The 15,600-nt window shown below is 43.3% G+C and overlaps 1 protein-coding gene across 1 annotated transcript in view; it reads right to left on the bottom strand.

Annotated features, from left to right (window-relative positions):
- Positions 1-393: 393 nt before the first annotated feature.
- LOC139415609 (patched domain containing 4) overlaps positions 394-15,600 on the bottom strand; it is a 33,517-nt gene continuing 18,310 nt past the window's right edge. Inside the window, exon 3 of the mRNA XM_071163723.1 lies at positions 394-2,075. Within this exon, the coding sequence (XP_071019824.1) occupies positions 394-2,075 (1,682 nt within the window). The remainder of the gene's footprint in view (positions 2,076-15,600) is intronic.

The raw sequence follows: 15,600 nt of genomic DNA, 5'->3' as shown, positions 1-15,600 counted from the left end.
CCTTACACATTACACTGTAAGTAAATGTATGATATTGTAGTTTCTTCCTGGTTGTGTGAGAGTGTCTGTATGAACAGCAGAGGGAACCGTTTGCAGACTGTGCAGATAAGATACACTGTCCCATCCAGTCTGAAGGAGTAGCTAATCTATGGGTCTGAACTGGTCTGGTCTCTACTCTAGACAGCATGGCTGCTGGCTGTCTAGCTGGGTCATGGCTGCTGGTCTATATCTCCCTCCCTCCCTCCTCCTTCTGAGGACTGGTCCTTCTGAGGACCCCTCTGGCCCTTTGAGGGGCTACAACACATGGCCACCCTCGCTTTAGGACATGCTTCCAACACCTCACCCAACAATCACTGAAGACTGTCCCGCTGCCGCTCACCGACACACGGCTTCTCAGACGTTAGTCACATGATCAGGGTTCTCCCTGACTTCAATGCACTCTATCTCCTCCCTCTCCCTCACTCTCTCCCTCTCCATCATCTCCCGTTCCCTCTCCCGCTCTTTCCGTTTTGCCCGTTTTTTCTTCTTGTGCCTTTTTTTTGATGGGGGAAAAAACGTTAGAAACACAGGCAGGATGACGAAACAGTGCAGCACTGTGCAGCCTGCGGTGAGGAGGGAGCACTTGAACAGCGTGTAGGTCAGATTGGAAGGCACAAACACCAAGGGCAACATCCCGATAACGAAACAGCAGGCGTTTTGCAAAATGGCCGCCCCGTGCTCCTCTAATGAGATCTTAATGCACTGGGTCCTGGTGTGCTCCGTGGCCAGTACGAAGGTGTACAGGTGGGGTGCACAGTGATCCATGGCAAAGTTGAGAGTATAAATAAGGCACAGGATAGAGATGCTGTCCATGTGTACATTCCAGAGGGTCATGAGGCCCAGGACCCCCAGCTCTACAGAGGTGACGGTCAGGATCAACCAGAAGTTCCCCAGAGGGTTGATGACCAGGAAGAAGGTGAGGATGAGGATGGTGAGCACGCTGAAGGCCGATGTGAGGATGGGTGAGACCACGGAGGAGCTGTAACGGTCCATGTAGACGAAGGTGGGGTTGAAGACGATGAACTTGATGTTGTTGATGAGCGAAAGGGGGCGGAGCCTCTCCAGCAGTTCCACCACCTCCTCCCGTGTCTTCTCCGTGGTCCGCGCCACCAGGTACATCCTGGACGCGATGATCTCCATTTCATCCCCATCTGTCTTGGACAGAATGATGTCCTCCATGAAGTGCTGATACTCCGGGCTGCGCAGGAAGGAGCCCTGCAGGATGGTGATGAAATCACTTTTGGTCGAGGCGCTCACATTCACCACCTTCAGATACTGAAAGTAGTTATCCATCCAGGAGATCTTGTTGAAGCCGTGGCTCAGCGTTGTGAGGTGCTCCTGCACCGTGGAGTTCCAGTACTCGATGGGCTCATAGATGTAGAAGCCGATCACGGGGCTGTAGTTACTGAAGTACTTCTGCTGGGTCGTGGCATAGGACACACTGGGCGTGTTGCTGGCTAGGAGGTTGACGATGTTGGATCCATCACTGATTTGTAAACATCCCATGAAGGAGAAGGAGGCGTAGATCAGGTAGAGGATGACCACGAAGGGCTTGACATAGGTGTTGGTGATCCACTCCGTGTAGTGCTCCCTCAGGAAGTGCTGGATGAAGTGGTTGTGGTAGGGCACGACCTCGTGGTGCGTGACATGGTCATGGCCGTCGCTCATCATGGTCTTGAACCAGGTGGGCTGACGGTCCAGGTACTCCACTGAGGGGATCTTACAGCAGAACACACTGTGGTAGCGGTTCTGCTCCAGCTGACCAGCAAACACCAAGCAGGAACCGTAGAAGGAGAACACATAGAAGTAGTTGACCAGGACGGCCACGCACATGCTCTGGCAGAAGATCTTCACCGACTCAATGTTGGTGAAGGGGCTGGCACCCATGCCAAATGTGATGATATAGAGGGAACTGGTCATGGTATAGCACACCATCACGTCGGCGAAGGCGTCTGCCACGCGTTCCTTGAAGGGAAGGCTTTCTCGAGTTCTTCGCCAGCCCGCCAGGAGCTCAAACACTCCTTTGGTTCCATGACCTGAAATGACAGGAACACATACTTTGTCAATGCCATTGCCCGTGAATACGCATTAGTCCATTTCTGTTTATCAGTTTTAAAATGATACCATATAGCACATGCATTGTAATACTGAAGTAAAATATTTAAAGCAGCAATCAGCAGATAAAATAAAAAAGCGTTATTTCGCCCGTTTCAGTAAAAAGCAGATGGACGAGGCTGGAGATATCTAACCACTCTCAAATTCTTAAAAACGGCTATGGATGCAAGAATGAACCATCCATGAGATCAAAATTATAGTTTTAACCATGTTTTGATGCTATAAAGCATTTGTTTACATTTACTTTTGTAGGCTCGACCCTAAACTCTGTTACCTGGTAATACATGGGAAATGGTCCAGGAACAACAAGGAAAACATAACGGACAACGCCCAAGGACTAGTCAGCCTTTCCACCTCTGAGGGGCCACAATGTATCTCTCTGTTTCAATAGTCAGTCCTCTGGATACTGTATGTGTGATAGAAAAGTACTATAGTATTCATGTCTGGTATCTATCTGAAACGTGTTCACTGAGGATAACTCTGATGCTATGTATGATCTCTGTGGTAACTTATATTTCTGTACAGGGTGAACTCTAAATGACTCTATAAAAAGGAATCCTGTCTTATTTCCATTGGTCTCGCCCCCCACACAAGCCTTTAGATGCTGTGACACCCTGTGGAGATTGGGCCTTGGTGGTCAGGTTACTCTAAACTTGGTATTGTTTGATTGGTCAATGGTTGTGGGTTTTGGGTCAAAAAGGTTACACCTTTAGATGTTATAAATGGAATTAAATGCCTTTGTTCTGTCTCTTATACTGTATCCAGTACATGGAGGAAGGTTGTATGATCAATTCTCATTTCCTAGGCTTCTAGGCCTCTGGCCTAGTAGACATCTCTCGGATCATTCTTAGAATAATGCCTAGTAATGCTTGTTAATGCTTTGTAACTTAATCTTTATGCCTTGTGTGTGAATCCATTCATTTGACAAATTATTTAAAGACACTTGTATTTAGAATTAAATTCTCAGACATTTCTTGATTGCCTATTACTGCAACTCAACCATAGTCTCCTTGCATTTTCCTATTTATTTTATGTAATCGGATAAACATTTCAATACGCTAATTGCTTAGTCTTATTATGAGTCGCATGTGAGGTGTATATAATATGCATATATGATCATTATTACCCCCACTACTCTTTGTTTACAAATATTGGAGGAAAACAAGCTTATATTTGGGGTTCTGATTGGGTACGACAGTTGAACTTAGCTCATGAGATATTTCTAAGTTATATTCTTAAAAAATAAATTGGTACATATCATTAACTAATCCAAAAAATGATGTAGCAACTGCAGATTGCCCCTTTAAATGCAAAAATACACAAGTTAAATCGGTGGGATTGCTCATGAGCTATAAAAAGAGCCGTAAATAGACGCACTCAGGGGATATGCTCCATATTCACCCCCCCCCCCCCCCCCACACACACACACACACACACTGTAGTGACGGGTCACAGCCATATTACTGTCTGGGAGCTGCCTGCCGTGAATGTGTTGGCTTTTGAACAATATAATAAATGTAACACTTTTCCATCTCCTAAATATTTCAGTGGGAGTGGTTGATTTGGCCCATCTTCATGATGTGTTCCACACTGTTTAAAATATTTCCTCAAAAATCTCCATGGTTGGGTCCTTGCTCTCAACGGCGTCATACATTTTGACTAATTTGACAGGGGGGGAAAAAAAACGTAACAATAAAGGATTACGAAATAATGAGTGAGGTGGATTGAATTTGCTTGCTTTTAGATTTACTAAGCTGTGGTACAAGTCAATGAATTATTGTCAGTTCATTTAGAAGGTGTGTGTGGGAAATTCAGGCTGCATACAGTACATGCAGCAGTTATCCAAAAAATAAATAAAGGGGCTGTGTCAATGCAAATAGTCCGGGTGGCCATTTGATTAATTGAAGTGGGTCTAGAGTTTCCGGGTGATGGTGATGGTGTTGATGTGAGCCATGACCATCCTTTGAAAGAACTTCATGGCCACCGACATGAGTGCTACGAGAAGGTAGTCATTTAGACAGGTTATCTTCGCTTTCTTGGGCACAGGGATTATGGTGGTCTGATTGAAACATGTAGATATTACAGACTCGGTGAGGGAGAGGTTGAAAATGTCAGTGAAGACACTTGCCAGTTGGTCCGCTCATGCTCGGAGTACACATCCTGGAAATCCATCTGGCCCCATGGCCTTGTGTATGTTGACCTGTTTAAAGGTCTTGCTCACATCGGCTACGGAGAGCGTGATCACACAGTCGTCCGGAACAGCTGGTGCTCTCATGCATACTTCAGTGTTGCTGTTAAGGAGACTTTTGTAACTAGACTTGGCGCTCCGGTACCGCTTGCCACGAGGTAGCAGAGAGACCAGTCTGTGACTTGGGTGACTGGACTGTTTGACAATTTTTTGGGCCTTCCTCTGACACCACCTAGTATATAGGTCCTGGATGGCAGGAAGATTTGCATCAGTGATGTACTGGACTGTATGCACTACCCACTGTAGAGCCTTACGGTCGGATGCTGAGCAGTTGCCATACCAGGAGGTGATGCAACCGGTCAAGATGCTCTCAATGGTGCAGCTGTAGAACTTTTTGAGTATCTGGGGACCCATGCCAAATCTTTTCAGTCTCCTGAGGGGGAAAAGGCATTGTCGTGCCCTCTTCAGGACTTTCTTGGTGTGTTTGGACCCTGATAGTTTGTTGGTGATGTGGACACCAAGGAACTTGAAACTCTCGACTCGCTCCACTACAGCCATGTCGATGTGAATGGGGGCGTGTTTGGCCATCCTTTTCCTGTAGTTCACGATCAGCTCCTTTGTCTTGCTCACATTGAGGGAGAGGTTGTTGTCCTGGCACCACACCAGGTCTCTGACCTCCTCCCTATAGGCTGCCTCATCGATAGTGTTAGAATCGTGCTTGCCCACACAGTCATGGGTGAACAGGTAGTACAGGAGGGGACTAATCATGCACCCCTGAGGGGCCCTCATGTTGAGGATCAGTGTGGCAGATGTGTTGTTGCCTACCCTTACCAACTGGGGGCAGTCCGTCAGTAAGTCTAGGATCCAGTTGCAGGGGGAGGTGTTTAGTCCCAACGTCCTTAGCTTAGTGATGAGCTTTGAGAGCACTATGGTGTTGAACGCTGAGCTGTAGTCAATGAACAGCATTCTCGCATAGCTGTTACTTTTGTCCAGGTGTGAAAGGGCAGTGTGGAGTCAGATTAAGATTGCGTCATCTGTGGATCTGTTGGGGCGGTATGCAAATTTAAGTGGGTCTAGGGTTTCCCAGATGATGGTGTTGATGTGAGCCATGACCAGCCTTTGAAAGATCTTCATTGCTACTGATGTGAGTGCTACGAGGAGGTAGTCACTTAGGCAGGTTAACTTCGCATTATTGGGCACAGGGACTATGGTGGTCTGCTTGCCTTGAAGCAAGCATAAAAGGCATTTAGCCCATCTGGTAGGCAGCTGGGTTTCCCTTTACATTCTTTAATAGTTTGTAATCCCTGCCACATCTGACAAGCATCAGAGCTGGTGTTGTAGGATTCAATCTTAGTCCTGTATTGAAAATATTCCAGTTTGTACTAGCAAAATAGTTCGGTAGCGTACCATCTGCGTCATCTGACCACTTCCGTACTGAGCGAGCAACTGGTACTTCCTGCTTTAGTTTTCGCTTGTAAGCAGGAATCAGGAGGATGGAATTATGGTTAGATTTTCCAAATGGAGGGCTAGGGGGAGCTTTGTATGCCTCTCTGTGTGTGGAGTAAAGGCGGTCTAGAGTTTTTTGCCTCTGGTCGCACATGTGATATGTTGGTAAAAATGAGGTAAAACAGATTTAAGTTTGCCTGCATTAAAGTCCCCAGACACTAGGAGGGCCGCTTCTGGATGAGCATTTTCTTATTTGCTTATGGCTTTATATAGCTTGTTGAGTGCGGTCTTAGTGCCAGCGTCGGTTTGTGGTGGTAAATAGATAGCTACGAAAAATATAGATGAAAACTCTCTTGGTAGATAGTGTGGTCTACAGCTTATCATGAAATACTCTACCTCAGGTGAGCAATACCTCAAGACTAACTTAATATAAGACGTTGCGCACCAGCTGTTATTGACAAATAGACCACCACCCCCACCCCTCGCCTTACCGGACATAGCTGTTCTGTCCTGCCGATGCACGGAAAACCCAAACAACTGTATATTATCCGTGTCGTTGTTCAGCCACAATTCGGTGAAACATAAGATATTACAGTTTTTAATGTCCTGTTGGTAGGATAGTCTCGAATGGAGCTGATCCAGTTTATTCACCAGTGATTGCACTTTGGCCCACTCGCCAACAAATTCTCACAAGGCACCCTGATCTCCGCCCACTGTATTTCCTTATTTTCTTCAAATAACAGGGATTTGGGCCTTGTCTGGGAGCAACATTATATCCGATGCGTCAGACTCATAAAAAAACCCCATCTTTGTCCAGTTCGAGGTGAGTAATCGCTGTTCTGATATCCAGAAGCTCTTTTCGGTCATAAGAGAAGGTAGCATCATGATTATGTACAAAATAAGTTACAAACAAAGCGAAAAGACACAAAATAGCCCAATTGGTTAGGAATGCGTAAATCAGCAACCATCCCATCCAGCGCCTTTCTTTATTTCCTGCATATCTGGCGCCATTTCCTACATATCTGACATGAAAACACATGGCATTTCTGGGTATGATTGGAAAAACCCTGGGTTACATTAACGTGATTTATGAGTTGCAGGTGGGGAATGGATGATAGTGTTGGGCCCATCTGGTAAAATATCCCCAGATAATATCTCCACTAGAATGACTGTGAAAACAAACTCTGTTACCAAAGCCTTGGTCTGATGTCACCAAAGACCTGCCAGAAAAATACATAATTTAAAAACACATTTTTTACAGCACCTTTGAAATTCTCTTTGTAATGAAAAGCATTATCTAAAATAAATATATTATTATGTGCATATACAACATACAAAATCAGTCAGGCTGACAGGGACAGGATTTCCACTCAGACACAATAAAAAAATTATATAGTTAGGGCTATTTTGAATTTGAGCTGTACGGCGCAGAAATTCATGCCTACCATGAATATATGAATACTAGGTATATACTGTACATTTAGATTACATGACAGAGTTTGTAGGCTAGAGTCTCTGAGGCCTAATACCCAGGAAATAGCCTGCAGGTACAGACAGGATCTGACTCTATAGGACTTCTGGCTAATCCTCTGCATCATCATCAGGGGCATCCCTGGGCTCTCGCTCTCTCTCTTAACAGAAATGGGACTGAATGAGCCTCCATACACAGACCACAGTGACACACATTCCACTCCACTGAACCCCTGACAGGTCCTTTATCATTAAACTCCAGTTACATGAATGATTGGGTTAAATAATACACGTGCAGAGAGGCATTAGAAGGCGCAGTATAAACTGGTGCTTGTGACTCAGCCGGTCGGTCCTATGCAACAACAACATCATTCAGAAACAGAAGCGGCTCTGATAAACACAGTGTATGTTATCACTCCCCTCAGATGCTGCTAAAATGCTTTATTCGTTAGCTACTGTAAATGTGAAGTAGGCCATAAGTAGGCTTGAGGACACAAATGTGTTTGTCTCCTGCATGGATCTATGAATCACTGTTGCATTCTAGTAGTGCCAGGCTGTCCAAGGTCAGGATCACTGTTGCATTCTAGTAGTGCCAGGCTGTCCGAGGTCAGGATCACTGTTGCATTCTAGTAGTGCCAGGCTGTCCAAGGTCAGGATCACTGTTGCATTCTAGTAGTTTTATTTTATTTTATCTTTATTTTACTAGGCAAGTCAGTTAAGAACAAATTCTTATTTTCAATGACGGCCTAGGAACAGTGGGTTAACTGCCTGTTCAGGGGCAGAACAACAGATTTGTACCTTGTCAGCTCGGGGATTCGAACTTGCAACCTTTCGGTTACTAGTCCAACGCTCCACTAGGCTACCCTGCCGCCCTGCCAGGCTGTCCGAGGTCAGGATCACTGTTGCATTCTAGTAGTGCCCGGCTGTCCGAGGTCAGGATCACTGTTGCATTCTAGTAGTGCCAGGCTGTCCGAGGTCAGGATCACTGTTGCATTCTAGTAGTGCCAGGCTGTCCGAGGTCAGGATCACTGTTGCATTCTGGTAGTGCCAGGCTGTCCGAGGTCAGGATCACTGCTGGCTGCTTCATTCATACAAGTCTGCTGCTCTGCCTCCTTCTGACACCATGCCTGCATGCTCACTGGGGATTTAATCTTTTTTTTTTTAAGTGACTCGCTCTGAGGTATGGTGGTATCTGTCTTCGCTGTTTGAAACACAGAATACAGGACTATGGAAGCTGGTACAAGCATTTCGCTACACTCGCAATAACATCTGCTCACCATGTCTGTGTGACCAATACAATTTGATTTGATTTGATAGCTCACCAGTAACATAGGTTGCAGGCAAAATATGATAAATAATTGAGCACATGAGGAATTGCTCTCCTTTTGTTTCTCATCATTCTGTACAGGTAGACTTATGAACAAAGTGAAGAACAACACCCTTTTGGGATTGCATTCCATCCATTTCTGCCTCTGGGCAAAAACTTGATCGTACTGATATAATACTGTTTAATGAATACACACTTGGAAGATTACAGTTTCACCTTGACTACTTTGAGGCTTACTTTGAGGCTACTTAAACCCTTTACACTTGTGGGAATTGGCCTATATGGATAGGGCTGAATGGAAATATATCTTACAGAAGAAACATGAAAAGCATGGTATCAATTGAAAGGGAAAAGTTTGGAGATTTTAGATAAATTATTAGACCAAAGTTGAGGACACAACAGTTCACCTGACACAAGATCCAAACATCACACTGTTGATTTTATGTGTATTTTACATGTACTGTACTTTACACAGCATTAGATAACAAAATCGGATACATTCAGGAATATGTGTGAACATAACATAAGACAAAACAATTGCAAGGGTTTGAGTAAGAGGACTTACTGGTGTCTCCAAGTGGCCACACACCTCTCCAAAGTGTGCACAGTTCCTAAGTAATTTCAATACACTTTTATGACTCAAAGAAGAGTCTTCAACTATAAGGTGCTTTTTGGAGCTCTCCTAGCTATGCTGTTGAGGAACTACAGCAAGCACACTTGTAGTTGTTTTGTTTGGAAGACAACTCTGCTGCATGCACGCCATCACACAGTTACTTCTGTTGTTTACGCAATCCAAAAACTGCCCATTATAAATTGTTTGATTGTCAACACGACTAGCTAAGTTCTAAAATACAATCTGACAGTGTGGGGGCAACCTCTCTCCGCACGCGGTGCTCACGTTCAGAACGGCTGTCAGTCAAAACCCATACAGCGCTGTGACATCATTTATAGCCAATGCGTTCCAATTAGGTGCTTATCAGTGCCCAAATCTGCCATTTTCAACCAGAATATGGTTACGAGTGTAAACGGCTAGCGAGAAACATAGTAAACAGGGAATGTAACAGAATTCAAATTAAGGGATGAGAGAACTTTCAGAAACAACATATTCATGACTGTGATCTTCATTCAGGCAGAGCAACCTCGAATAGTTCAGGAGACACTTTCACATTCAATATGCAAACAATGTCTGACAAGCAATGTCTGAAAGAACCCAAACTCCTCAATCAAACATGAGGTGAAAAACCAAATACACAAGTCTGAAACCATGACTGTTCAATGCTATATCAGCTTTCCCCTAGACAGAGAACGTTATTCTCAGACGGTTCAAAACTGAAAAGCCAAATTGTAGCTTACAGCACGCTTGCAACTGCATACGCTTCAGAGAGAGGACTTGATTTGCAGTCCACAGGCCTTCCCAGACATGTCCCTCGTGGGCTCTAGAGCCATACTGTTGGCAGAACATACAGTACAGTATGTGTGGAAGGCCTAGCATGGCTTCTGCCAATAAAACAATAAAGCAAAACCAGTGCCTCTTTATCCTTCACAATCTCATTTTAATGACTGGGACAGACAACCGCTAGCCATACAGTCGGACACATTGTGATCGTCAGGACAGCCATCTCAGTACATTCAGAGTTAAGAGGAATAGGCTACAGCAGGGATGGGCAACCCTTTTGTAGGCCTGCGGACCAATACAATTTACTGTTGACAGTTAGACTAATAGAATACACAAGGTACAATTTCAAAATTTGGTTGTGCATCATCAGTCACTTAATTAGCCTATGTCAGCAAAAACATTTCATATTGGTAAGTTAGTCTAGCGGCCAACTATCGATCATCAGTTACCCATTGATCATCAGTTATCATATTAAAAACTGCAAACATTTGCCTCCACCCTATGGCAAAATGTGTAGAATTGCAGGGAATTTGCTGTAAAACTGTCTCCCACCCCCATCAAAGTTGCCATTCCCTGGGCTATAGGGAGGCCCACCTGCCATGCTCTCTCAGGAGGAGACAGGCACTTTATGTTGAAATCCCAGACATTATCTAAACGTCCCATTCTCACGATGCTGCCTGGCACCGTACATTCTGTTCCGGATAGAGAGAGGACATTCACGTTAAGAATAAGATCACTTTATTTGTCAATTGTCAGTTCAAACTGAAATGTGACTTCCACTTTTAGCCCAACCCCTTCGAAAGACACATACAGGTTTTTGGTTAAGTGCCTTGCTCAACTTCAAAACTTCAGGCAATGGTATCTAGGATTTGCTAATTGCAACCCTCCGGTTGCCAGCTCACTTCCTGGCAGAATTTTCCTTCCGGACGCAGGATTCGAACTGGAAACCCTTTGCTGGCTTGCCTCTCTAACCGCTAGGCTACCTGCCGTCCCCGATCTCCGAAGCGGAGCAGCGTGCCATGCGGCAGTAGCCAACGGTATCCCAGGAGGAGGCGGTTAGATGAAAGGTTGTACCTCATTTCCACTGCAGCTCCCAGACAGGTACAACATCCCACTGAGCTTGAGGGGGCAGTTTGTCAAAGGCCTCTGGTGGACCATTTCAGGCACGACAAAGGACTTGGAACAATTATTGGCAGGAGGGAGGCCTCATCCCCGAGCCGGAGTCGCATCAGCCCGAGTCATTAAACCAAATTACAGCTCTTAAACTTCAATGGCATACAGGCAGAAAACACATCGATCTCAGATGAGGAAAACACCTCGCCATTGATTTTTTATTCGCATACATTTTTCACAGGTGATGTGACAGAGCAAACATTGGAAAGATAGTTCTGCTTTCTTCGAATGTATCAAACTTGATAAAAAGACAGATGAGTAGTGGTATGTAATAAAGAATGTGGCTTTGTGGAGTATAGTTTACCTACATCGAAGTAAACTAACGTCAAATCAACATCCTGACAAAATCTAAAATAAAACCAGGTGTTTAGATTATGACCAACTTTATAATCGGTTTGTATCATTTTATTTCCCTCTGAGCAACAAACTAGCTCTTGCTAGACTTTTGAAACATGTCTTTCAATAGGAATTTGTTAAGCTACAGATACTGATTTCCCAATGCTGTCTACTCTGAAATATACATTTTTCCCAAATCCTGGCCTAGTTAGCAGCAGTCGTTCTCTCTGTAGGTGAGCTAATCCCTCTGCAGTGGATTACAGATGCAATGAGTATAGCCTACAATACTATATAAATGAGAGAGGGAAGCCCTGATAACAGACACACAAACACAAGTCAGCCTAGCTAGCCTACACATGGGCATCACATGTGGTTCCAGACAGCATAGCACAGCACAGCCTAATCTACCGACTGCCTGCCCTGAGGCATGGAGAGGGGAGGCCCAGCCATCTGGAGAAACTCACTGCTAATGGTCAGAGGTGGAAGGATGTAAGAGACACACACACACATACATATAGGTACTAATACCAGTCTATTCCTTAAACCTGCAGCATGGTGGAAAACACATGAAAGATATGAAAACATGTGTCACCCGCTGACTGTAACAGCCACCATGGGTAAATAAAGATATGAACTTTCACTGCATTTGGTTCGCCAATCATCTACAATTCCTTTGCTAAAATGTACAAGATACAAAAGACAATCTGAGAATATTGTTTTATTTTGTGGATCTTTTGGTTTCTTTCTGTTTGTCTGTTGAGAGCTAATCTAAAAACCCAAAGGTGGCCAAGTTTGCTCAGCTGGAAACTATATTTCTGCAGTCAATCTTCAGATTCCTAATAGGAGTGTGATGGGTCCTGCATTTATGATACTTCAGGAATGCAAAGGAAATCCTGAATTACTGTCGGAGTTTAAATGGGAGACGAATAAAAACAAATTAAATGGAAGAGGGAAAAAATAGGTCCCCTGCAAAACTGCACGATTTGGCTATGGAACTTTATTTGAGTGAGAAACAACATTAGAAATGTATGATATTCATCATAGTGTTGAACTGGGGTGTTAATTAACAAGGCAGAACAACATACAAATAGTAACTGTCTCATTGTAATCAATGAATTAGTTCTATTGATCTGACTGAGACTGCTTTTGATGAACATAGAACTGCTCTATAACATGACATACTGTATATGGGGCAGAATGGTGGATCTCTGTCTATGCATATCTACATGTATCTGTCAAACATAGATACAGTTATAATCATTATTTCTCTGGATGGATCAAATCCATTTCATACTTATGTGGACTCTGATCCATACCCAGATCATCCTAAATCAATTACTCTGACTTGTGCCTCTGAGTTTGATTAAAGGTGATAAATGATATTTACAAATGTGAGCACACACATGAGCCAGATCAATCCGGTAAAGCCAGTTATGTAATTTCAGTAATACCACCAGGAGTTGTGTTCTGCAGAAATGGATTCTGAAACATTCCAAGAGAAATGGAACAGCTAATTTAGTCATTTGCATTTTGAAGTTTCTCTTCCTGGAAAAACACTACTTAACATTAATTGTTTAAGCCTTGTGTTCCTGGCTGCTGAATTAGAAATTCACAGGAGGAGAAGAAACCCTCTTTACTTTGGGTCTGTGTATTTGTGTGCAATTAGAAAATATCTCAGTATCTGTGCAGTGGGTTATTACATTCCTGAGGGAATACAAAGTATATCAGTTTCTATTTAAGCAATAAGGCCTGAGGGGGTGTGGTATATGGCCAATATACCACGGCTAAGGGTTGTTCTTAGTGATGACGCAATGTGGAATGCCTGGACACAGCCCTTAGCCGTGGTATATTGGCCATATATCACAAACCCCCGAGGTGCCTTATTGCTATTATAAACTGTTAACCAACATAATTAGAGTGTTAAAATGAAGTGTTTTGTCATACCCGTGGTATACGGTCTGATATACCACGGCTGTCAGCCAATCAGCATTCAGGGCTCGAACCACCCAGTTTCTAATGGACATTTGATTCCGGTAATTTCATTCCAGCCATACACCAATCCAGAAACAATTGAATTGTGAGAGTGTGTGAGGGAGTGAGTGAGTGTGTGTGTGTGCCTGTGTGCCTGTGTAAATGACCTATCTGATAATTTTATGGTAAGACAGACAATCACCTTAAATGTGCAACTATGGGTCATAGGATGGCATTACAGTAACAGTGACAATATCAGCTAAGCATCAAACCTGATTAGGATAATGGATAATGGACCATAACACACAAAACATTTTCTCACTTGTAAACATTTTATGGAGCTACTGAAAAAAAGTAGTCCAGTTATGGGCCATTGGGCAGAGTGTTTGGGTCATATACATTTAAGAGCAATTCATTGGATTCAGTTTGATTGAAACTGGTGCTCTAAGATGTCATACTGCACTGCATGGGGTGGAGAGTCTTAATGATTGCCTCAGCAGTCTCTGGTTACATTACTGCTTTTAATTTAAAGCTTCCACTTCTGAGATGACCAAATAAAGGAGCTATTCAGACATATCCACAAGAGATGACATGATTTTACCACAGCAAGTGACATGTGGGAACAATGGGGGATTTAAGATGACTTGTTTGAAACATTCTCAAAAAGTAATTGGTGAAACCGACTATAAAACGTACAGTATCAACATAGTCATTTGTCTAGAATAGAATACAACTTTATTATCCATTGACATCTAGACACAAAACATGGAAGCTGTTGTCTTGTGAACTTGGCAATCTGTCTTGAGAGGCCAATAGAACTATAGACCTGGAAGGAGATCTGTGAAGTCAAAGCACATTTCCTGCTAACAGTTCAATTAAAGATGGATTACCCTAACATACATACCACTGCATTGATTATCATCTATAAAGTCGCTTCCTCCCCAGTCAATACTCGCCTTCTCACTTACCACAAAGCAGATCACTTAAAACAGCATCTGGATAATTCTTACTGCTGTAAACTGGAGTAAATGGTAAGAACATACAGAAAAGAGACATTTGACAAACTGCTCCTCTCTCTGAGTTTATTATGTATTTAGACAGGCATAAAACCAAAGTTAAGATAGATGATGTGAATGAATTTGGGCAAAACATACAGACCCAAGTACTGTATTGGTAAAAGTTCAAGTAGAGGAAAGTATGCATCATCTAACCATATTGCATGGTGAGTGGTTTCTCTCTCTGCCTGGGTGAACATGGAAATGCCATTCTAACTTAGGTTGCTGCCACATTGCCCTGAAATCTCTCTGCTTCCTGGTCCAACACGGCAATGGGAAATTAAATAGCTGCTAGCTTAATGACATGTAATATGTCATGCTTGAGGACATTAGTGATAAGCAGCTCTATCAGAATGTATCTAATGTCTTCCTGAATATGTTTCGCTCTCCTTGGAGCAGACCAATAGGTTTTGTTCAACACATACACTTTCCTATCCACTAAATGTATATATTTTGGTTTGCTCTGCAAGATAAATTAAGTTTGTGTGAATCTTTCTCTCTCTGTGTGTATGTGTGTGTGTTTGTGTTTGTGAGAGTGGAAGAGAGAGAGAGTGTGTTCCTTGGTTTATTCAGATCCCCAGCTTTTGCCAAAGCAGACGCTAATTCTTCCTGGGGTCCACACAAAACATAAAACATGACAAGTAACAAAACACATATATACTGATAGACAAGGACACACACATTCATTAATAGAACACTATAAAAACAATACAACAACAACAGAAATAATAGTACAAACAATACAACACCAGCAAAATAATGTGTGTTGGTGTGTGTGTGTGTGTGTGTGTGTGTGTGTGTGTGTGTGTGTGTGTGTGTGTGTGTGTGTGTGTGTGTGTGTGTGTGTGTGTGTGTGTGTGTGTGTGTGTGTCCTCCCAGTCCCTGCCGTTCCATGAAATGTTGTTTAATCTTTTTTTTAAGGCAATTTTGCTGTTTTCCTGAGTAATTGGAGATGGAAGGATCTGTATAATACTGTGCATTCCCGTGAATTCCCTTTGGACTTGGGGACTGTGAAGTCCCTGGTGGCATATATATGGTTGTCTGAGCTGAATTGTGTTTGATTATGACAATCTGGAAATTTCAT

The sequence above is a fragment of the Oncorhynchus clarkii genome, chromosome 8 (genome assembly GCF_045791955.1).
Source record: "Oncorhynchus clarkii lewisi isolate Uvic-CL-2024 chromosome 8, UVic_Ocla_1.0, whole genome shotgun sequence".
NCBI lineage: Eukaryota > Metazoa > Chordata > Actinopteri > Salmoniformes > Salmonidae > Oncorhynchus > Oncorhynchus clarkii.
Note: the sequence above shows the minus strand (reverse complement) of the source record. Positions and strands in the feature narration are given on the sequence as shown.